The 25361-nt window shown below is 38.2% G+C and overlaps 1 protein-coding gene across 6 annotated transcripts; it reads right to left on the reverse strand.

Moving 5' to 3' along the window:
• Positions 1 to 985: 985 nt before the first annotated feature.
• On the reverse strand, positions 986 to 24831 carry CLK4 (CDC like kinase 4). Of its 6 annotated transcripts, none has more exons than XM_012787387.3 (13): positions 24812 to 24831; positions 16706 to 16866; positions 12023 to 12248; positions 10814 to 10904; positions 10350 to 10416; positions 7872 to 7988; positions 7618 to 7784; positions 7318 to 7412; positions 6932 to 7061; positions 5699 to 5781; positions 2741 to 2820; positions 1873 to 1963; positions 986 to 1787 (listed from the first exon to the last, which is right to left on the reverse strand). In XM_012787387.3, exons 2-13 carry the CDS (start codon positions 16864 to 16866, stop codon positions 1647 to 1649), a joined length of 1449 nt encoding a protein of 482 aa, XP_012642841.1. In that variant the 5' UTR covers positions 24812 to 24831; the 3' UTR covers positions 986 to 1646. The 6 variants fall into 6 exon arrangements, with proteins under 6 accessions (XP_012642841.1, XP_075854593.1, XP_012642840.1 ...); XM_075998478.1 differs by lacking the exon at positions 24812 to 24831 and adding an exon at positions 21317 to 21463 and having other exon boundaries at positions 10814 to 10901; XM_012787386.2 differs by lacking the exon at positions 24812 to 24831 and adding an exon at positions 21317 to 21463.
• Between the last annotated feature and the right edge of the window lie 530 nt (positions 24832 to 25361).

Below are 25361 nucleotides of genomic sequence, written 5' to 3' on the forward strand. Positions count from 1 at the left end.
CACATCTCTATACACAAATAGAAAAATTAGCTGGGCATGGTAGTGACCTCCTATAGTCCCAGCTACTTGGCAGGCTGAGGCAGGAGGAGAGCTTGAGCCCAAGAGTTTGAGGATGCTGTGAGCTATGATGACATCACTGCACTCTAGGCAGGGTGACAGAGCGAGACTGTCTCAAAAACAAACACACAAAAAACACATTGTCACATATAACATAGTTCAACTATTCTGAAAGTACATTCACAATATTTAGAATACATCATAGAAGCCTAAACATAATTTATGCAGTGATTTTACGGTAAAATTTGTTTCAGCTTTCTTAAAGCTACTTAGTCAACTTAAGGAACATAGCCGTGCGATACTGACAAATGCTGCCCCTAGATTAACGTAGCGAATCCAGCCTGGTTTCACTATTTGTCATACAAGAGAATTCCATGCATTTTATGTGTTTAAAATACACAAACAGATAAAACTCAAATCTTTGCGTAATGCACTTTTGAAATGGGGATACTTTAAACAAAAAATAACCTCTATCTGAATAAGCAACTATGAATTCTACAACAAAAAATATTTCTACCTGGCAGACTAACCACATCAATAGACTATTTCTCCTTTTACTAAATTAAGTAGTATTTACTACCATGCAGTTTTTGTGTGAAAACTGGTACAGTAAAAAAAAAAAAAAAAAAAAAAAACCAAAAAAAACTATAGTCAAAAAGTTTATGTTAACCAACCATGTTCTGGAAATTTCTACATAGCTTTCTTCCCAAAGTGTTTTCCAATCAAATCCCTTTTCTCCAGTAAGGATTAAGCCAAATATAAATTGCTTAATAATAGCCTTAATCCTCATAGGTCTAAGTATTTACTTCATTTGATAAGGAAATAGACACTGGACAATTTTAAGACTTCTCAGAACCTAGTATTAAAAACTAAAACCTCAGTCAGCAGAATTCCTATTTTTATATCACAAAACAGCCCTTGGAAAAACTGAGTTTTCAGTCAGACTTTAATCTTAAATGAAGTGTGCATGTGGTTTTACTAAACCACCTGTCATAATGGACAAACTGGATGCCTTTCCATGAATGTCTACTTATCCCCACGGACGTCACCAAATGAAACAGAACACAGTACTTATAATAAAATTCTAACAGTGAATTTTCTATGGGTTTTGGTTTCCAATACCTGCCTATCTAGAGTTGATAATAATTATTACCCGTTCAACAATTACAGAAAAAACTTTTAAAATTAAGAAAAGTTCTAAATTTGAGGTATATAAAGAATATTCATTTAAGATTATAAAGTAGTTCAATATTCCTTTTACTCAAAAAAAAATCACTTCAGAGTTGATCTCCATGTACAAAAGACAAGATCAATCACATTTATCACTGGACACAAAGGATATTCCAAAGGTCATTAAAAACCGTAATTAATCTCAAGAAAAATTAATTTTAACTTTTATATTTCATTCATTATCAAGACCATACTTACTTAACAAGATAATGATACTATTGATACAAAACATACAGTATTTACACTTAACTGTACAAAATAATTTAATGTTTACAAAAATATTAGAATGTTTAGTTGACTGACACAGTCTTAAGTAATTTCTTCTAGAGAAGTATATAGTAAGACCACTGATTTCCATTTCATTTCCTTTTTAATAAGTCAAAAAAAGGATGCTGCAATGCTTCATCCAGAGTAATTCTTTTAGTTGGATCATATTCTAACATTCTTCGAACCAGGTCAAACAGTTTTTCATGTTCTTCATCATGACAAAGCATAAATTCCTAGGGAGAAAAATGTTTTTGTTTAAAAAAATGTATTAGTAACAGTGAAAATACTGTTTTTAAACTTTCATCTTTTTTCCTTTACCTTTAATGGTTTGCAGCGTCTCCTAACATATCTACCAGCAGAACTATGTTCGTCCCAATCTAGCTGGTTATGGTGAAAATATTTGCGTTTTCTACAGGAAAAAGAAGTCTGGCTTAGTAAAATAGCAAAAGATCCACATCTTTACCCGGCCACAACCATGGGATGAGAGACAGAAGCGTAAGCAGCTCTCTCTAGATGTACAGACATATGCGCATGCATGTAATTTTTAAAAATCTCAGCAGCAACTATATAGCAGACACCTTATATAACATCATCCTTTATTTTCCATCCTGTGAGGTTTTAATATCCCAACTAAGTTGATTCCAAATACCATACACAGAACAATGCTAGCTTTAAAAATAGACACCTCCTGCATGCATTCCTGTAAATTCTGATTTCACTAGATCTGGAATAGGTCTGGAACTCCTTAAATAACTCCCTGGTGACTTCAGTGAAGCTGCGTTTGGAAGTCTGGAAATAATACCTTGTCCAAGGACATACATGCTGGTTAGTGACAGCACACATTTCAAGCTTAGATTGATGTGACTCTAAAAAACAGGCTTTTTCATATTCTATGTTATTATTTATACATCGACTTAAGAAAGCGTTCATATAAAGGTAAACTACAGTATTAAAAAAACATCATTAAAAAAACATCATTTTATTTACTAGATCACAAGTTAAATACTGAATTTTTTAAACTATGACTTTTAAAAAAGGAGATGCAGTATAAGTTATCTCTAATACATAAAAAGTTCAAAATCTGCAGTCCTTGGAACATGCATTGTAACAACGTTGGGTTTTCTGTAGTTTGAATATCGGCTATTGTATGTACCCAATAAAGGGCTTAAAACATATTAAGACACACCTCGTTTTCTGGATCATGTGTGGTGGTAGGGGTCCTAATATTCGTTCCATCATTGCCAGGTGCTCTTTACTATCATGAGTCTAAAACACACAGGAAAAAGAAATTTAGCACACTCCATTTTCCTATAAGCACATTCAAAGAGAACACAAGAAAATGGTGCCACTATAAAAGGACCAGACAGCTACACAATTCACATTACAGCATACTGCAAAGATGGAACAATACCAAACGAGCTGTGTTGTTTGGTGCAATACAGTCTCTAAGATGAATTGGTAAAATTAAAACCAAGCAGTTTCCTTGTTTATATGCATTTCTTACACTGTTTTCACTGAAGAGGACTGGGGAAGATCACTAGAAAAACTGTTTCCTCCTCATTTAATCAGCTGCTTAACCAAAATTAACCTCCCAACAATCAGTCCATTTATTAACACTTACTAATTCCAAGCAATAGAAGTACACAGTCCCACTAATTCTCACGACAATCCCGAGCCAGGTATGTGAGAACATGAGTGTCAGAGAGGTTAAAATATTAGCTCCAAGTCATATAGTTCATAAACAAGGAAAGTGGAGCTATAAACTCAAGTTAGAGCTCATAATCCTTAAACTATATAGTAATAGAACCTTGGCTTCAAACTTAATAGCTGAAATGGTATGCTTCTAGAGCAGAGACTGGCAAACTTTTACAGAAAAGGGCCAGATAGCACACATTTTAGGCTTGGCTGGTTACAAATGGTTTCTGTTACATATTCTTCTTTTTGTAAAAACAGGCATTAGACAGGATTTCACCATGGGCCAAAGTTTGCTAACCCTAGTTCTGCAGAGCAGAAGCTGTGTGTAACTGCTTTGTAAAATCTATTAACATCAACTCTTGTGCCCTGCATATTGCTTTCAAAACATTGTTATTAATTCATGACAGGAATAAATCATACTAGCTCCACATTTTTTAAAAAAGTTCTGTAGTTTCAGAATATTTTGCAGTGTGGAATTAAAATATAAACTGCCTCGCCTCTTAAATAGTCTGCACTTCATTTAAGACCTCAAAGTGATTTACAATCACAAAAATCATTTGAAGCATCCGTTTTATATAAGTCAGAAGGAAGAAAGCATGCACTCTGATTAACTTTTTCTTATCCTACAACTCGCTAATACAAACCAGACACTATCCCTTCCTAGAACTAATTGATAACCATGGTTCTAAAGCACTTAGCGTGTCTATAAACTCAGTACTTTTTCGTAGGATCTCCACAGATGAGACAGAAACTCAGGTCTTGTGAGGTGCCCTACAAGAAGCAAACTCATAAATTGTGCAACAGCCCCCTAACTGACTCCACTTATCATAAACAGCTCACCCCCCTGCCCTGCTGTAACTTCAAATCGACCTCAACACCACCGAGCTGGGATTTCCACAACCTCTTCCTCCCAAACCCACTGGCCAGGAGTTTAAAAAAGCTATCTACTAACAACTATTACTATCATTTCATAAAAATAATATTTTAATACAAAAAAGGGAGGGATAATCTATAATAAAGGTAAGAATGGTAACCCTACAAAATCATCTTTCGTTTACTTTTGGAAACTACTGACTTCTAGAACTTTTTTTTTTTTTTTTTTTTTGAGACAGGGTCTCACTCTGTTGCCCAAGCTAGAGTGCCATGGTATCAGCCTAGCTCACAGCAACCTCAAACTCCTGGGCTCAAGTGATCCTCCTGCCTCAGCCTCCCGAGTAGCTGGGACTACAGGCATGTGCCACCATGCCCAGCTTATTTTTTCTATATATTTTTAGTTGGCCAATTAATTTCTTTCTATTTATAATAGAGACAGGGTCTTGCTCTTGCTCAGGCTGGTTTCGAACTCCTGACCTTGAGCGAACCTCCCGCCTCAGCCTCCCAGAGTGCTAGGATTACAGGAGTGAGCCACCACGCCCGGCCTAGAATGAAACATTTTAATACCTTTCAAAGTATGTGAAGTCCTTTATTGGTCAGTCCTTGCCTATTGCCATCATTTTCCCTTGTACACAAGATACTCTGACAACATGATTCTTCCCTGACTACAATACGTTCCTTTACTCCTCTGTGCATTTACAGATACTATTTCTTCTTCCTTATAAGCCCATCATGCTACAGTTTTCTGATAAACTTCTAGTCTTCCTTCTTCTTTCTTTTTTTTCCCTTCGAGACAGGATCTTGCTCTGTTGCCCTGGCTGTAGAGCAGTGGTGTCGTAGCTCACAGCAACTTCAAACTCCTGGGCTCATCAAGCCATCCTCCTGCCTTAGCCTCCTGATTAGCTGGGGCTACAGGCACATGCTACCACACCAAGCTATGTTTTTCTATTTTTTTGTAGAGATGGGGTCTCACTCATGCTCAGGCTGGTCTCCAGCTCCTGACCTCAAGTGATCCTCCCGCCTCGGCCTCTGAAAGTGCTAGGATTATCGGTGTGAGCCACTGTGCCCAGCCCTACTCTTCCTTCCAGCATTAGCTTCAACTCCCTAACCTCCTCGGTAATGTTTTCTCTAAAGAAATGTAATTTTTAACCTTTCCTGGGTTCCTCCTACCTACACTTTTGTACATCGTTCCATTACAGCTAATATCACACTATACTATAACAGCTTTCTCATGTCTTTTTGCATGACTTGAGGACAGAGATGTTGTCTTTTCACCCTTATACACCAGGTGCTTAGATATGCCTAAGGCATCAATGTTAAGTATTAAGCATCTACAACTAAAGAAATGAAAACATGTGACAACAGAAACCGCACATGCAGCAGGTGTTAAAAATGCCAATCACATGCAACATGAACCACGACTAGTTGCATTTCATTCAACTGTGGCTTTAGAGAAAGATAATCATTATCTCAAAATAATGATCTATGGCAGATTTCCAATAAGGAAGCCAAAACTTAAACATGCCTTTAACATTTAAAATTCATTATTATTAATTGAAATTTACTAGACACATACCTGAAAGACTGTGAAACCAAGGTAATATTCAATGAGAATGCAACCTATGCTCCAAACATCACAAGGCTGAGACCAACCTAAAGCTATTTAAAAACAAATATAAACATTTTACTATGCAACAACTTTTAACTGACAACACACTAAATCCTTTCCTATATGGGTGCTCCCTTTACATAGCCCATTAGGGAGAATATGACAACAAATTCAGGGTTTATATTTACAGTTTTGTATTGAACATTTACCTAAAATTTAAAGTTATGTAAAATTCAAAATTCAGTTCCTCAGTCACACCGCCACACTACAGGAACTCAGGTGCCCACGGTGGCTAGTGGCTACCATACTGGGTGCAGGTATGGAATATCTCCATCATTGAGGAAAGTTCTATTGACTAGTGCTGCATAACATTCTTGATTTTCTTACCCCTTTATGAATCCTCTACTCTAGGTAAATATCATTAGTTTGCTTTTTCAGAACCTAACAAGTCTTGCTGGGCTTAAAAAAGAAATAGGAAGTAGAGGAAACATCTGATTCCACAAAAACATTTTACTATCTAACCTCAGTTTGACCTTACTTTTGTAATCAGCTTATTCCGTTTAACTATCTCTCAACGGCACCTGATCTGACCTTTTCCCCGTCTCCAAGCCCACAAACCCTCCTGACTTCCCTGCTCTATTACCATGTCCTGATCTCTATTTTGAGGCGTAAGATGCACATTCCCTTAGAGTTCCTTATTTTAAAACCCTGCACCTCAGCGCATTCTTTCCCAGCCTTTCTCACATCAAGAGTTATCACAAACGCTCCTCTTAGAGAAGCCCCTCTTTTCTTGACCTTTATCCACCCTGTATCTAGATGGTTGCCAAGTAACCACCAAGCAGTCTTCTCACTAGCACCATACTTTTGTGATGACATGAAAATAGGTACCCATGTAAAAATACCCATGTGATTTTCAAAATCACATTGGTGTGATGTACTTAGCTAACAGAGCCTATTCTCTCATGATCATTTAAGACTAACTTGTTCAAAAATAACCACCACCTGGAATATCTTTCACAGACGGTATCACATTTTTACCACTAAGGAAAAATATTTATAGCAATGTCCACACACTTTATGAAAATAGAAAACGTTTTTAGAACACTGCTAAGAAGCTGCTACCTGCCAACACCTCCAATAAAAGCTCTAAGAACAATCTCTTCTTCAATTACAACAACTGAAAATCCAGTGTCTACTGACCCAAAATGACCTCTGGAGCTCTGTAGTGCCGTGTAGATACCAAAGTGCTGTGATGTTCATCATCATACGTTGCACTTCCAAAGTCAACAACTTTGATATCTGTGCTTTTCAGTGTGCGTTCGTCACGTTTCTAAAGACATACAGTTGAGTAAATATGAAACTCAGTAAGGATATGAAATATTTTATAGCATTATTCAAAAGGCTTGCATATGAACTATTTTTCTGGGTTGTAAACATAAGCCTATGAGAAATGCAAAGGATTACTCCTTTTTTGGTTAAATATTAAGCTACAATGAAGCTCAGCAGTGAAATTCCTCATCTACGGATCACCAAGTTAAATTAATTTTAAAGACAACCACCAAAATTAAAACAAGTCTTTAACTTACCATTTTAGAATTATACTTGACTACATAGTCAGACTTCACAAATAAAATGTTTTCAGGCTTCAGATCTGTATGGGTTAATTTATTATGATGCAAAACTACGAGAGAACGAAAAGGCATTATTGGTTTCAATTGCAAATTTTGCTTGGCAGGGAAAGGTAGATTATCAGTGGATACAGTGGCCAAGAGGGGTTTCATCTTTATCTGTAAAATGCATATTTTTAGTGACAATGTTTTGATATGTTGCTTATATAATAAAAACTTAAATTTTCTAGTGTTTAAAGATTTGCCAAGTATACTTACAATTTATTGATTGGCAGATCTGATACGCCATCTGCCTGATGTGGTCAATCTGAAATGGCAGAAAGCTGTTTTCTTTAATGAAATCATAGGTACTAAGTCCCAGCAGTTCAAACACAATACAAACATGACCATGATGATCAAACCATTCCAGCATCTGGACACATCGGCTAAAATAGATCAAAATAATAATTCAGTTCACCGAATACTGAGTATTTCATGTAATATGATGCTTCATAGTTCAAATTTATACTTACAAGACACTGTTGGGGTCAGTACTATTTAAATGCTCTAATACTTGGATTTCTGAACGAGCTGCTTCACGGTAGCGGCCTACATTTTTTACGATTTTCACTGCTACATGCATGCCGTCCCTTAAAAATAAAATCAAGATGAAAACGGTAAATGTACAGGAGTGGGCTGAAGTCATGTATCCTCTAAAGCATGATCTTAATTACCAAATTCCTCTATGCTATTATTCTAAAATAACCTTTCAATAAATCTTTCAAACCATATTATAATAGATTTCACATAACATCTTTTCAAAACATTTTGACAAAATATACTTTATATGAAGAGATGATTCCCTTAATACTTATGAATTTTAATGTTTGTTCCCAGAATTTTATATTCACCTAGATTTTATACAAAAACTAAAAATATATATATAAAAATATAAACCAAGAATAGAATATGCTTCTGCTGAAGGCACTCATTCATTCACCCACCAGGCTAGACCTACGCTGTGCCAGAGTAATGAAGACAAGACAGGGCCTGACTAAATCCACATTTTACACAAACGATTTGTTCTGTGAAGTTTGGACTCGGTCAAAGGGGCACACTTGTGGATCTGCAGGGCCACATGTGGTCTTGAGGCCGCAGGCTCCCTACCCTTTCTTCACAAAAGAGGTGACACAGAACTGAGCCCTGAAAGATAGCTATGAGTTTGACAGACTGGGAGGGAAATGCAACATCCAGGTAAAGGAGTCACCAACCATAAAGTCATGAAGCCGAGAAAACCCTTAGCACAGTCACTGATGCAAGTACACAGAAATACAGCTACAGGGTAGGGAAGTAGGCTTTAGAAGGCTTCCTAAAAAGTACAGAGTAAGAGCCATAAATGAATTTGAGGAAATCAATTTGCAAATCTTCGCCTTCCTCATCCTCTTTCCTAGGGTCCGTCTGGAGATAGGCCAGCATTCAAGCCTCCTTTATCATTGTGGCCTTTCTGCTTTACAAAAGAAAGGAAAACCTCAGCCATCCCTTATCAGTGTATCAAGATGTATGTCACAGGTTATAAAAAATCTTTGGGGCAAACGTATTCTAATAGCCAGGTAACAAACCTTTTCCATGTCCAGTGGTTTCCAATTCATTGCTTTCAATGAGGTACCAATAAATATGGGCTGATAAATCATTTAAAAAAAATTTCTGATGATAATCCTCCTATGATGGTTGGCATATATGTCAAGACTTCAAAGAACTTTTATAAAACTACTGTGACAAAACTTCTACTCTCATCTATATAATTATAATGACCAAAAAGTTTTCTCAGTGAAAAGTGAAAACAGAAAACAGTTACTCAACAATGAGATATTTATCTATGGATATATATACTCATTTTTTAGAAGCCCCAATCATTCCAATAAAAGATACATTCCAATAAAATCCTGTTTTAGGTCTAATAAGTATAAAAATTTATAATATATTGGTACTTTGATCAACTGAATACTATTATTTGGAATACCTCAATTAAATAAATACTCAGAAACTTAGAATCTCAGGAAATTTTAAAAGGACATTAACGGGACAATTGGTGAAATCTGAATAAGGTCTATAATAGATTAGCTGGCAAAATTTGGAAATATAACATATATAAAACGATAAAGTAAATATTATAAAATGTAGACATTTGGAAAATCTGGGTAAAGAATATATAAAAATTCTTTGAACTATTTTATCAACTTTTCTGTGAGTCTGAAAATATTTTAAAGTTCAACTTATGTTTACATTTTTGTTGCACAGAAATAAGATGGGGTGACGATAAAAGTTAATTTAGGATAATATTCTTTATAGAAAGTAGAACAAAAATAAGTTCAAGAATAAAACGTGTAAGTATTCAAGAAGAGTTTGTTTATGGTTGATGGTAGGTATCAAGCGGCTACAACAGATTCCTTCAAATACATTTAAACAGAAAGTTTTTTTTTTTAAATTAAGGTTTACAGTAAGCTGCAAATTATATATCCCAACTATTTTATGATAAATGTGCAGTTTCATTAAATTGTTTAAGAAGTTCACTTACAAAAAAGTTTACAAGCCACAGAAGAGAAGTCCTGCAGGAAAATGATAAAATGAGGCAGAGAGGGTCCAATTACTATGCCTCCTTAAAGAATTTGGACTTTAGTTCTGTAGGGCTTAATATAACTTTTTTGTAGTTTAGGAAGCTAACTCTAACATGCGAGATTAGATACGCTTTATTGCCTCTGCAATCCAAAAGCTGAATCTTCACTTGAACACCCACTTTAATTTCAATGAACTCCATCTGATAAAATCTATCAGTATTCTTGATCAAAATCCACATTAATGGTAAATAAATCATACACAGTTCAAGAAATTTTGTTGTATATGTATATTTCCCAGAAAAACACATGGCTATCACTTAAAACATATTTCATTTAAATTATCAATCAATCCTTCCCCACCAAAAATATCAGAATGTTCAAAAAAAAAGAACTTACATGCCATGATCAATGCACTCTACAACTTTGCCAAAGGCTCCTTCACCCAAAGTGTCCACAATTTCATCTAAAGTGAGGGGGGGTGCAAAGAGGTGTAAGTACCCAAGTACAAATTATCTAGTTATTCAAACAATGAATGCTTAAGTGTGGAATATTTTCAAATGATCTCTATCAAAGCATAACTAAGGTTTCAGCACTCAAATTATTTTATTTTCAGCTGCTACAAAAACAATTAGATAGAGCTATCTTTCTTGCTCTAATCTCAAATTCCATTGATTATTTTGGAACTTTAGAATAGAAGTATTTAAATTCTACAGAAAAGAAGAAATACAAAAGAATAAACAAACCCACAAAAAACAAAACAAAAAAGTAATGAAGAGTTCTTTAGCCCCCCGCTGACAAACTATTCTTAAAAAGATTATTCTGTGTGCAAAGTTTAAAAAGTGTTGAAAAATATTCTATACATCTTGCTCTTAGAACGTCTCCACTTTGACAGATCAGGTGACCCTCCTCATCATCCTCTATACTCCTGGATCTTTTCCTTCGGTGGCTCTTCTGGAACGGCAAGTGGGCAGCACCAAGATCGTCCAGCCAATCAATATATCAGAGTGAATTCAGGGCAGAATACGCAATTCATTCAGCGGGGAGATATTCAGGCATTCAGATAAGCACCAGGCCACGAACAGTTGGCAGGAGCAATTTCAAATTCAGTCCCCAGAAATTCACAGGGCACAGTTTATGTTACAGAAGAAAAACATGGCAAGGAACAGATTTTCAGATAAGATACTTAAAGTGGCAATAGAAAAAAAACAACACAATTGTCTCTTTAAAATACTGATTTAATTGAAGTCTGAAATTTAAAGAATGCAATGTCATGATTTACTAATCTCTTGCTATAAACAGCATATGCTGTGAGTTGAGATGTCTAGTTTGTCAGAAAAATGTTTTAAAATGTCAAGATTAGTTGAAATTGTTCTTAGCAATACATAAAAATATTCATGATTAAAATAAAAGGGGGAAATAAAGGCTAATTTCAATGTTCAAGCTAATACAAGCTACTTCTACTGAAAAAAACTTGGGGAGAAAAACAGTAATTCAAAGTTTACTGATTAAATAGGAGAAGATGTCTGAATGTAAAAAAAGGGCAAGCTTTTTGGATAATACATTTCCCATTCAGCACCCATTTTCACAATTTCAACAGAACTGGTTGCAGACAATGATGCACTGTGCTACAGAACTAGCTAATATTAGCTAATAACACTTAAGTATCCACTAGTGCAATTTTCCATATTGCTTCCAAGTATCAGGGAAGGGATTTCTTTCAAAGTAAAAAAAAAATGTTTAATATGAAAGAAAAGATGGGTGCATCATTTTTTCGTAAGAATATATTACAAACACAAAAAATAAGATAATTTTATTACTAAAATCAAAGAACTCATGATCTGGTCTCAGAATATAAGTCAATGTGGGCAAGTGAAGGCTAGCTAATAAATATACAGATCAACTATGAGAATTTGGAAGTTTCCTTTAAGGATTTAAGTAATATAAATACAATTATAATACATCCAAATAGCATTATATATGTATAAAAAACATTTGAAACTTATCAGCTCATTAAGAGCTTTTATGCACAAATAAGAATCCACTCAAAATAAAAACAAAATCAATCATACCGAATGTGAATGATGACTTGAACCAAAATGTCTATTAGGCTTCCTTTTAGGACTGCTTCTCCTGCTTCGGACTGAAGATTTACTGCAGTGGATTCGATAACTGCTTTCAATGTCTCTGTGATAATGTCTAGGAACATATCCTTCACAGTAGTCATTCCTGTATTCATCAACGTATCTCCGGTCCCGATAATCTCTCTCATTCAAGGACCTTGCTTCTAAATAATGACTGTGAACACATTAAAGGATTTCAAATTATTCTCTTCATTCTGGAGTAATGTGGTTTAAACAAAACATTCTCTTCAAGAACTCTTGGTTTAAAGAGCTAACTCAATAAAAGAAAAAAAATTCAAATTGATGAATTAGAATTCATATTTATCTCAAAGTTTAACAAATAATTTTACTTTAACAATCAAGTAAATGGGCCCATTATACAGATTGTTGTCAAGCACTTCACACCAAGGAACAAAGTTTGGGTCAAATCATTAATTTATTGTTACTTAAGTGTTCCTTTACCTTCTTGGAGAAAGTTAAAACCAAAACTTCATGAAACTGCTGTTCTGAACTCATCAGTCTTATGATATATGCATCTAAGTTTTTTTTCCTCTCACAGAAGCACACACAATCAGAGGCAGGCAAAACAGGATTCCTTTCTCTTTTAATATAAGTGTATTTTAGAAACTCCTGGACATAGAGAATTCTTTCATGAAAGGTGTATTTTAGCTATAAGGAATCTAAAATTTTTCCAGCCCTTTTATTTTACCAACAACTAAATTAAGATCCTTAGAAGGAAAATGATTTGCTATGGTTATAGAGCACATTAGTGTCAAAAACTGAAATATTTTCTAACCGCTATTATACAGGCCATTTTTATTACACCTATCACCTGTCCTGTCTTCCTCTCCTCTTTACATTTCTAGCCTTCTGTTATTCCTGTTTGAGAAATAGACAACGTAGCTTTTGAGGATTGCCTCATGCGCTGAAGACATCTAAAATAAAAAAGGGATCCTGTAATTGCTTGCCTAAGATTACAATAGTCCCGCTATTCTACTTCCCTTTGCATTTCTAATTTCCTGTCATTCCTGCTTGAGAAATACATAAGAAATACAACAGAAAACATCAAGTGCCATAGTGCTTGCATCTGTAGATCCCTTTGAGAATCCGATGAAAGCTATGACCCTCTTCCCCAAGTAGCACACAAACGCATACACAAAACTTGGCAAGGAATTTCATAGAAGTCATGGATCTTAGGAAGTTAAGCAGCATTGATGGGATGGAAAGGGAAGGACATAGATTTAATTGGCCCAGCTTCCCATCCCCTCTCTACCTGGGATGAGTGTCCTCTTCAACAGAGTGCGAAGCTTCAAGAGGGATGCACATGGAGCACTGAGGGAGAGAGGGGACACCTGCCCAGTCAGACAAATCGGCTAAAGTAATCCTAACAAGCAATGGAGTGACAGATGTTGACTAACTGCCCTCACCAACCCCTTTCTTTCCCAGAGTATGCTGTCGTTTTTTTCCCCCGGGCAGCTGGTTTAGGCCAAAACAGAAGCATCTTTATAAATCCTACCCAACAGGGCTACCATCAAATGCAGGCTGGGGAGTTGCAGGAACTCTCTTCTCTCTGCCTAGTGTCAGTCTTAAGTTCTATCCATTGGAGAACTCAGGACATCAGGGTAACACTGTGGGTATAGGTCAGGGATCTGATCAGTTGGCTTGGAACTGTCAGAAAGAGATCTACAATATAAGCAGCTAGAAATGAGCATACTCTTAAGGGCATCCTGTTTTATTCTGTAAGGCATCCTTCCCACAAAAGTCCAAAATCTATTAGAAAAAACTAACACTAACAATCTTTAGCAGGAATAATACATGAAGGTAGAACTGCTAGTAATCCAAATTACTAGCATAACAAAACATGCAGTAAAACAATACCATGAGGATAAACTAAAAGGATGAGTGTCTCTTTGATCTATAATGGCCAGTGACCAAGGCTGAGGGATTATATAAACAAAGTCTACAGAATTTCACAGGCTGTGGAGAGGGTAGACAGGACAACAGATTGATTTAATTTTTAAAAATATTCACTGAATGCCCAGTGAATATTTCACTGTAGCCTTTCAAAATAGCCAAGATTGACGAGGGTATAGGCATTCGTTTTTATTTCCACACAGGTCCTGTGGGAGATAAAAAAAATTATATAAGGCAAAGTCCCTGCCAACCAATAATGAACAGTTTGAGTTTACGCACATAAAAATGAAACAAAACCCAACAATGCAGGAAATACAGAAAGGTTACATATGAGTGCTTAAAGAGAATGAAAAGAAAATCTACTTAAAATGGTCAAGGAAGAATTCATGAAAAAGATGGAAACAAAGTTGCATCGTAAAGGGAAGCCAGGATTTGGACAAAGTGAAATGTAGAAGAAATTCCAGGAGGAGAATAGCATATTCCCATCTTACGTTCATACAGCACTTTTAGACACAATGGCGTAAAGATGGATTTGTCTATGTAGTACTCTGGAAAAAGTAAACAATTCCAGCAAGAGCAATCTTCACAAAGGGGAATGTGGACAAATAAATAAGCTGAAAATAGATCATTAAAAGCCCTGCATGCCAGGCTAAGGAATATTTCTCAAAGGATGGTCTATTTATTAATGATACTGAATATGGAATTCTTATTAAAAATGACATCTCCAGGCCTCAGGTAATATTCAATGAACCTAAATCTGGTAAATCTGCATTTTAAACATACCTCCAAGGTGATTCTTATTCACACTCAAGTTTGAGAATCACTAGTAGAAGACTTAATACTTCATGTTATAGGACTCTGACCACAATATATAAAATATGGCATTTACAGCCACCTCAGTCTTTTTAACATATTATGCAGAATGGATTAATTAACCCTGTAGGGAGACCAATTCACAGGCTACAGCCAAAAGACAAGTAAGAAAAGACACACTGTAATATATGACTATTTAAATAATGAATATGTAATAAAAACTTCTTTTAAATCAGTAAGAAAAATATAATCTAATAAATAGGCTAAGAATAAAAAAAGTTCAAGTGATCTACAAATATGTAATAGTGGACAAATTCACAAGAAATTTAAAAATTCAAATAAAAATAAAAAGTCAAGACTGGTGATAGCATGAAGTAGCATGTTGCAGAAATACAGTTTGGTACAAACTTTCTAGAAAATGAAATGTGAATATGTAGCAAGAACTTTGTAGGAGTTCATACCATTTAACTTGAAAATGCCTCTTCTTGGCATCTGTTTTTAGGAAATAAATAAGAGGCAAAGATTTGGATACAAAGATATTTTTAAGAATCATTAGAAATAATTTTACATCCAAAATAACGGGGACTAGCATCCTACTAAGATTATCTTCTTTATACTTCTCTGCATTTTTCTATAATTTTATAAAAAAACACCCCCATAAAGTTTTTAATCTTCAAAAAGACTCTTAGAATATTCTAGATTTGGTAAGCAATTATCACATATCTGTCAAAGAAGGTACTGGCCTGGTGGTTAAGCCTTGAGAGTTGTTTGTATTTATGAATAGTGGGGTACAGATAGTTTTCTATAGTATTCTGTACATTAATTAGCTTTGGTCATTGAAATCCTGCCATAAACCTTCCCCTCTCTCCCCTTAAATAATAATGTGTGATGAAGCATGTTAGTCTACACTGACTACAAACAAGCTCACTATCTGGCAGAACATGTCTGTTTAGCATGGAGAAGGAAAAAAATTACATACTGTTTTTTAAAGTAACCCCAGCTGGCTAATTTAGAAAGCAATCTGGTAAACAGTCCCAATGGAACATCTGCACAAAACAAGGAGAAAACATAGAACCAACAAAACAAATGAGAAAGGGAAGTTAATGGAAAACAGAGTGAAAGAAACTCTACCCACCTAGTCTTTCTTTAATCATTTAGAACCTTTAAGATTCCATTAAAGGAATTAAATCTATATAAATGTATAATCTTCAAATTTTACTCTGGTAAGAATATAATAAAACAGGACACACACTGTTGCAAATTTTTATTGAGGCCCTTTCCTAAATGATTAGCTACTGCCTGCGCAAAGGAATAGATCTTAGAATAAAACAAGCTTCTAAAATCCCAAACAAACATATATTCTGGCCTTATCTACAAATAAAACTTGCAAAACACAGTCACTAATTCCTAATGCTCTTTAATATTCCCAAATAACACATGTTGCTTTTCTCATCTGGAATAACTTTCCCCCACCCCCAAATCCTCTCATTTCTGAAACAATGAGCACTCCAACATACTTTTCTCCCTACATGCAAGTTAAAGGCGTTCACTGGGCATTCTATTATCACTATTACTTAACTTTTTGTGTGTCTCATCTCCCCAACCATTATTGGCAACCTTACTGGCCAGGACTCAATGTTATTTATTTTACATTCACAGTTACTGATTAACTGTCTCCCACCACTCCCAGACAGACATAGAGAGATGAGGATAGGAACTCTGTTTTATTCACAGCTGTAGCCTCAGTACCTACAGAGTCTATCCTAAAATAGGCACTCAATAAATATCTTCTGAATGAATATTTAACTGAATTATAAACAATTTGACAGATGAAAGCCATATAAGCAAATGACAAATCATTAAAACTATTAGTGTTAAAATGCTACTAGTTCAAGAATAATTTACCAATCAGATTCTTTAAATTGGTGGTGTAGTTTACAATGCCTGTTCTCTTGTGTACTACTGTGAGATCTCCTCTTTCGTTTGTGACTTCCACTGTAGCTTTCATGTCCCCAGCTTTCTCTGCTATCCCAATCAGGGCAGTGAGTTCGTTTGGAATGCCGCATCTGTTAACAGAAACGAAAAGGGAGTTGCAAAAAATATGGATGGTTACGTTTGGTAAAAACGTTATGCATTAATATTATTTGAATATAAACACCCAGCACATGGGATCACACAGGTTCTGAAGTCTTTTTGGGTAATGTTTCCCAAGGCACGGGCCCCTATACCACATCTGAGTGGCATGTCGGGTGACTGGTGAGTGGCACAGAGATCTAGTACTAAATGACAGACAGCATGTGAGACCTTAATAAACATTTTCTTTTAATTCTTCTGATTATAACCAGGACTAATTTTCAGTTTGGTGCTTGTCTTCAACTAACACTTGTTAACTGCCCTTTAATAACTTTTAAATTTATTTTTACCTTCTATTTACTAGTGAACTTCTAGTTAAGCTATTGACATGGTTTCTTTTAAAAATGTTTTAATGTTAGAATGTGAGCTGATTTAAAGATAAATAGCATCACAAGTGTCATGTGGCTTTGGCAAAGTACTGTAATAGAAAAAACTGAAGTGAAAAAAACAGAGATACTAAAATATGGGAAGTGACTTTGTTCTAATGATAAAGAACCACTCATTAATTAAGCTTCTTTTTCTCAAACTTTCTAGAGTTCCTTTCTCTAAATCTCAGAATGACTGCAAGCTTTGAAAATAACAGAAGAGGTGGACAGAACACAGTATTCAACAGAGAAACTGAAGGGCAATAAAAAGGTGATTTTATGAACTCATTTTCTCTATCCAACAAATTTACGTTCTGATCATACTGCAGTTATTCTTAAAATTAAAACCTTTTTGTTGTAGATCTGGAGTATCTCTGAAAAATAAACCAACCTACAAGGGTGCACACAGAAGCACGGTCACAGTGAAATCAGATAATGGTGACAATTCCAACTCCATCGACAACGTCCAATGCACAGCCTGGCTTCTCTCCAGGCTCAGCACCTGTGCTCAAACAATTTAACCCCTATCTGCCTTTCCTCATCCTAATTCTTTTTGAAAGCAGTTAAGTTTTTAAAAGTGAGATCCAGACTCGGCTAAATAGGGTAAGTTTAAGTGGTAAGAAGAATTTCACAAGGAGCTGAAAAGGCTAGAAGGGAGCAAAGCCAATCTAGTTAACTTCACTGAGGTTGCTCAAATGACTGAATAATAAGCAAACAAATCCAAGCCTAAACGTAAACTATTTTAAATGGATTAAAGACTATGAGATGAAGCAGCTTCAATTCTCCTGAGAGGTATTCCCTAAGCATGTATCATGCCATCAGAGTCTGATGCCACCAAATACTCAGAACTTTTAACTCATTTTTCTGGCTGATTCTAATTCTATGTCCACCAAGCATCCCTGTGATAATATGGCTTCTCTTTTAGCTTACTTAAAAAAGGAAGAGGAGGCATTGGTCAGGTCAATCAAAAATCCTAAAACTTGGCCGGGCGTGGTGGCTCATGCTTGTAATCCCAGAACATCTGGAAGCCGAGGCGAGAGGATCACTTGAGGCCAGAAGTTTAAGACCAACCTGAGCAACACAGTGATACTCTCATTCTCTACATAAAATACAAAAAAAAAAAAAAAATTGCTACGGTGTTCCAGGTGTGAACAGCTCTTGGCCGAAGAAAAACTCGAGTGGCACACGGAGAGTTGGAGAATCAGCTTTATTTCCACGGTGAGCTCAGAGAGGCTTATCTGCCACCAAACTCTGAGCGCCCCTTTTTCATTTTCTTTTAGTTTTATACCTTTTTGGGGGTTACAGTTAGCCAATGGCAACTTTTCATAAAAGTCACCTCATTTACATAGTAGTCAGCTAATCAGAAGTATGTCCCAAAAGTTACTTCATTTACATGGTAGTCAGCCAATCAGAAGTATGACCCCAAATCACCTCATCAGCGGTGAGTATTAGTAGCTGCTCAATTTAGGAGTGGGATAAGCGAAACAGGCAGGTTTTGGTGGAACGCCCAGACAGTGGCTCGTTCACGCCTGTAGTCCCAGCTACCCCAGAGGCTTGAGCCCAGGGTTTGAGGTTGCAGTGAGCTATGATGACATCACTACATGCTAGCCCCTGCAACAGAGACACTGTCTCCAATAAAGAAAGAAAGAGTCACTTCTATGTGGGAAAATTAAATAAATGACACTACAAATTTACCTGAGGCAAAAGCCAAAAAAAAAAAAAAAAAAAATCTTCAGAAGAGCTATCAAGAACAATTTATATTTCGAATGCAATTTTTCTGACCTGTCCCTTGAAATGGCAAAGTTGTATTTCAACCACATCAGGAACTCAGCTTGGTTAAGCATTCTTAAATAGCAGCAATCAAAATTATAACATCTGATGAGTGAGGGCTGTTATTATGATCATCCATTATTATGCAGGTTTTGCAAGACATAAGCACCTACTTCTAGTTTTGTTTTTCCCCTACTGCTGTCAGTCTGACAAAAACAGCTCACCTCTAGCAAGGCAGAATTCTCAAATCACCTTAGTTATTTATTCACATACAAACATCAAAATAAGAATGAACTTGTGAGAGGCCCAAATATTTATTCCTCTAGTCAAGTTCACTACTTTAACATTTAACTCACGGCTTGTCTGTCCCAGTCCCTTTATCCTCCACCTTCCCTCAATGTTCAGAAATATTTCACCTACAGGCAAAAGATTAAGATTACTGGACAAAGTTCTGTGTGCAAAGGTTTCTTTGCACACACAAAAAAGAAAAACTTATCTGGAGGCTTTGTTGGAAAAAAATAAAATAAAAAAAAAAAAAAAGAAAAACTACCTAAAGTTATTACACTACCTCTAATTAACAAAGAATCCTATGTATTAGAATCACCGGGTAGATTTCAAAAAAATCGGACGAAATGGATCTATATATATATACATATGGATAAATATATATATAGGTAAATATATATGGTATATATATTATATATAGGTAAATATATATGGTATATTATATATAGGTAAATATATATGGTATATATTATATATAGGTAAATATACATATGGTATATATTATATATAGGTAAATATATATGTATGTATTATATATAGGTAAATATACATATGGTATATATTATATATAGGTAAATATACATATGGTATATATTATATATAGGTAAATATACATATGGTATATATTATATATAGGTAAATATATGGTATATATTATATATAGATAAATATATATGGTATATATTATATATAGGTAAATATACATATGGTATATATTATATATAGGTAAATATACATATGGCATATATTATATATAGGTAAATATACATACGGTATATATTATATATAGGTAAATATACATATAGTATATATATTATAAATAGGTAAATATATATAATGTATGTAATATATAATATATTATATATACACACACCCGTATCAGAAACCTGATTCTATATTATATATAATATATTACATATATATATACACACACACCCGTATCAGAAACCTGATTCTATATTATATATAATATATTACATATATATACACACACACCCGTATCAGAAACCTGATTCTATATTATATATAATATATTACATATATATACACACACACCCGTATCAGAAACCTGATTCTATATTATATATATTACATATATATACACACACACCCGTATCAGAAACCTGATTCTATATTATATATAATATATTACATATATATACACACACACCCGTATCAGAAACCTGATTCTCCGGTGCCCTTTTTAGGACCCTGTAGTTTTTAACAACTTCGCACTGTGCACATGGCTTATAAACATGAAAACAGCATTAAACGGCTCCGTGACTGCATTTCACGGGTGGAAAGGCTGCAGGCGCGCGCGTGGAGCGCGGAGACACAGAAACAGCTACTCTGAAGACAAGGTGGCAGGCGGGCGCGGTCCCGGGCGGTCCCCCAAGGGTCGGATCCGCACGCGGGGCGGTCCAATGCAAAACCATCGGAGACGCAGACCCGCCGCCACAAAGCGCGGCGCCCCACCTCGAAAAGCCGCGCAGGGCCGAGCCCCCGCGCGCGCACGCCCCGCACCGCGGCCGCGGCCCCCGCCGCCCGGCTCCCCGCCCGTCCCGGGCGCCCGGCCAGACACCCGGGGAACACCCGGAGCCCGACGGCACGGTCGTAGCGGGCGGTGTGGACGGTCCCGCGGCAGGCCCTCACCCTCGCCGCCGAGACCAGGCCCCGACGGGGCTCGCCGAGGACCGCGTCCGCCCAGGCCCAGGGGAGAGCCCAGGGCCCCCGCAGCCCCGAGGCGCGCGGCCGGGGCCTCCGGGCAGGGCCAGCCGCGGACCCGCGACGCCGAGGAACTCCAGGCGAGGGACAGCCCGCCGGCCGAGCGGCGCCCCGCGGAACTCCCTCCTCAGTGCCCAGTCCCCGAGGCCCGAGCCCGGCCGCCGCTCCGACGCTTGGCTCCCCGAGACCTGGAAGACCGGACAGCCGCCAGCCCCGCACGCCCCGCTCGGAACCTCACCTCCGCGAAAGCAAGTGGCCCTTTGGCGGAGAAATGTCGCCAAAACGCCGTCTCCCCTCTCCAGCAGCTGCGACAAACACCCTACAAAATGGCGGCAGCGCTGTCGGCATACAACCCCCCCTCCCGGCGGCCTCTGGCGCCACCTACGCCGCGCGAACGCGCCTGCGTGACAGAGCCTCGCGCGCTCTCGCCCGAAAGGGGCGGGGTTCCGTGTGACGCCGGGGGCGGGGCCTGAGAGAGGCCACGCTGCGACTGCGCGGCCCCAGGCAGCCCCGCCCCGCGGCCGGAAGACGCAGAGGGTGTTCCGGTTCTCGGAGGACGCGGGTGGAACCCGGAAGGGACGAACACCTGTGTCCTGCCCATGCCCGCGGCGCGTGTCTGTTCCTTAAAGTGGAGGTGTCTCAGCAGGACGGGCTCGTGGCCCGTTTTCTGCCGTCCCTGTCGAGGGGGCTGCGCCATCGCCTTTGCCTGCCAGGGCGCCCACCAGGTGGGCCCCAGGTGGGCCCGACGCCGCCAGCGCCGGCCGCCGGGGACCAGGGTGGCTCAGCGGCCGGGCTGCTTGTGGTCCAGCCCACTGGGAGCTTCCAATCTAAAGCGGGTTCCGGCCGGGCGCGGTGTCTCACGCCTGTAATCCTAGCACTCTGGGAGGCCGAGGCGGGCGGATTGCTCGAGGTCAGGAGTTCGAAACCAGCCTGAGCAAGAGCCAGACCCTGTCTCTACTATAAATAGAAAGAAATTAATTGACCAGCTAATATGCATAGAAAAAATCAGCCGGGCATGGTGGCACATGCCTGTAGTCCCAGCTACTCGGGAGGCTGAGGCAGGTGGATCGCTTGAGCCCAGGAGTTTGAGGTTGCTGTGAGGGAGGCTGACGCCACGGCACTCACTCTGGCCTGGGCGAAAAAGCGAGACTCTGTCTCAAAAGAGAAAATAAATAAAGCGGGTTCAGATAAAGTAAAGAGGGTGTCTCAGAAAACAAGCTATGGGAGAAGGGGTGGGGGTGCTTGTCTTTTGGAGGCACGTGCTCCTTCCTGATCAGAACAAAACCAAAACACTGCAAAGTTTCGATGAAGGCTCCGAAGTTCTCCAGCCCTGGTCGGGTGCCTGCCTCCTCAGCAGACCAGGTAGCTGGAGGTGTCCCCGCTGGAGTTCTCCCCAGCATTTGGCCCCGTGGGTTGATTGTATTCAGCCGAGGCAGAGTAATGTCTCAGTGCCAGTGAGGGGCCATGAGGAGCTTGCTTGCTTCACATAAGGTGTTTTGCAGTTCTGAGAATCTCCCCGCAGTTTCTCCAGCTTTAAATGAGTAGAGAGAAATCTGAGGGTCAAAGTCAGGAGCCCTGGGGGATGCTTTGAAGGGACAGAGGAAAAAAGGAGCCCGAGAAGGAATGATCAGGAGGGGAGAACCAGAAATACAGTGTCAAAGCAAAGGGAGGGAGGGCTTAAAGGAGGGACGGGCACTCTGACGGTGCCAGTGCTGGGAAGGGTTTAGGTAAGGTTAGGTTAGGCTGAGGAGTGTCAGGGGTTCTCTGTTGTGACGAGGATTGCTGGATAAAAAGGAAAGGCAGAAGTCAAAATTGGAAAGGTAAATGTGGGTGTTGGCCCTATAGCACACGGGAGACCTGGTAGAAGGAGGGCACTGTGATAATACCTTTGCTGAGATAAAATCGGAAACGTGTGCCACCTACTTTGGATAAATAGGATAAGTCTGGATCAATTTCAGGAGATTGTACTCCAAGAAGTAAGGTTAGAAGACAAATTTTTGTGGAGGTTGTACCCCACTTCAGGAAGTGAAGTAAAAAAAAAAAAAAGTGCTGTTGAAAAGACACTTGGATAACTGGAAACGAAAACTCTTTATGCTACAGAATGAAACACACTATTATTCTCCTCACCTGGAATAGCCACCAATTCTGTATCTACACATTTAAATCTTACCCATCCTTGAAGGGCCATCTTTTTAAAGATGGTATCTCTGACAATTCCAGTTCCCACCCATTGTCCTGCTTTTGACTACTTTGGTTAGAGATGAAGTCCTCAGTAGTGGTGTATAGCCACCTGGGTATGCCAACAAATTTTGCCCAAAAAGCGAAATTTATTGGGTCTACAACAGATCACACATACTGTGTGTGATCAGGAACATCTGTCAGAATGTTGAGCTGAGTACACAGGCAGATCTTGCAGGACAAAGAAAGGCTCAAATTGTAGCATGTTGGGGTATAAATTCAAACTGGCACTAAAGAAAGTTCCCCTGATTCCTGGAGTATGAGAGATCTTTGCCTAGTGAGGGTATAAGAGAGTATGGTCATGACAGCCCACAATTCAGCTCAAATAACAACACTGGGGTAAAAGAGAGCCCCGTCAGAAGGCCACCTACAGGGGCCTTTGTAGACATCACACACTGTTACCCAGTAGCGGAGTCTGCTTTGCGATTACTGCTATCTTGTTTTAGTGTAATTTTGAGTATTTTAATGTAAGTGTGCCACCAAAAGGCCTAATACTTAAGAGCATGTAGTGATCAGAAGGAAGTGGAGAAAATTCCTATGACCAGCATCTCTATGACATGTAAACAGAGCACTATGATGCTTCTAATCGCTTTCTGTGGCTTTGTGCTCCGATTAGAGCCAAGGACCTGATTTATATTGTCTTTGGTATCTCAGTGCCCAGAATTCAGTAAATATTTGCAGGTTGTTTACATAAGCTGCTTTTGGCTATTTTGCTCAGTTGGTTTAAGTTCACAGCGACTGAGTGAGCAGTGGACATTTACTCCCAGTCACCAGGTAGCTTACCACCCTTATGTGCAACCTCAACCCTTCCTATTACATCAGTTACCTGTAAAGTCATCACCTTTGGTCCGAAGACTAAATAAAAAGATCTATCTAAATTTCTAAGAAACTGCTACCAACGCCAGAAACACTGCCTAATCCAATAGCTTCATGTCCACACAAGAACAAATATGTCCAAAAAAAAAAAAAAGCCTTGTTAAACCATGTGTTAAAAATAAAACTAAAGAAATTATTAGTTTCGAAGAGCAACCAGAAAAATATACCTGTTGTATATTCTAGGACATACATTCTATAGGTTTAACTTCAGACATAGAAAATACTCATCTACGAAAGCCAAGTTCTACAGTAAATGTCTAAATTATTGTGTAAATTAAATTTAACAAAAGCTTACCATCTTTACAGAGTAACCTCTACGAAGCTGTAAACCTTTGTGCAGTTACAATGTATTGTTACAAGCTGCTCTTTACCAATGGGTACCATCCAGTATTCAATTAGATTTTTTGTTTTGTTTTGTTTTTAGCTATCAATTAAATACAATATGCTAACCACTTCACAGACATGATCTCATTTGATAGTCTGAGCAATCCTATAGGGAGATCAGTTATCAAGTCCCAGAATCAAGATTCCAATCCAGGCCTTGTTTGCTCCAAATCTTGGCGTTTAACCCTTTATACCGACTGTTTCAATTCATACAACAAAGTACATAGCTACTTACTTCACTTAGTCATTAGAGGAAATAGGCTGAGTCCATCTTTCAGCAAGACCAAAAGGTTTGTCTTACAAAACCACTTTGCAGGGTAATATATCATGAGGGGCCTTGTGATGAAACAGTGGGGCAGTTTATCTCCAGCACGTCAAGGCCATTAAAGGTCTCAGTGCCTCATTTGCTGTTCGATACTGAGTCACAAAGGGTCTCCCAGGTATCCCGCACTGCCCTACATGAGTGACATCCCAGCCTTGTCCAGTGGTTCCTGACACTGGTTGCAAGGAGATTCACACAGCACCCTGCTAAATAAGACTCAGTCACACCAAACAATGCCAGAAACATTGCCTGATTCGTGACTCACTTTTCAGCGTATATGTGAGATGAGGAGTGGAAGGGTGCAGGGAGTGATTTAACTCAGAAGTTCTGTGGAGAATACCATAGGCTTTTTCTTTTCTTTTTTTTTTTTTTTTTAACCAATCTCCTTGTCAATTTCCACTACCATCCATGAAATGGTCTGAGAGCCAGGGCCATAGCTAAATGGCCTTTTGAATATCCCCGG

The sequence above is a fragment of the Microcebus murinus genome, chromosome 28 (assembly GCF_040939455.1).
Source record: "Microcebus murinus isolate Inina chromosome 28, M.murinus_Inina_mat1.0, whole genome shotgun sequence".
Classification (NCBI taxonomy): domain Eukaryota; kingdom Metazoa; phylum Chordata; class Mammalia; order Primates; family Cheirogaleidae; genus Microcebus; species Microcebus murinus.

Coding starts and splice junctions, on each gene's coding strand:
- CLK4 (XM_012787387.3), bottom strand. CDS start 16,866: ATGCGGCATTCCAAACGAACTCACTGCCCTGATTGGGATAGCAGAGAA. Junction 10,417..10,813: donor AGACGTTCTAAGAGCAAGAT/GTATAGAATATT, acceptor CCCTCACTTTAG/ATGAAATTGTGGACACTTTG. Junction 1,964..2,740: donor CACATGATCCAGAAAACGAG/GTGTGTCTTAAT, acceptor TTTTTCCTGTAG/AAAACGCAAATATTTTCACC.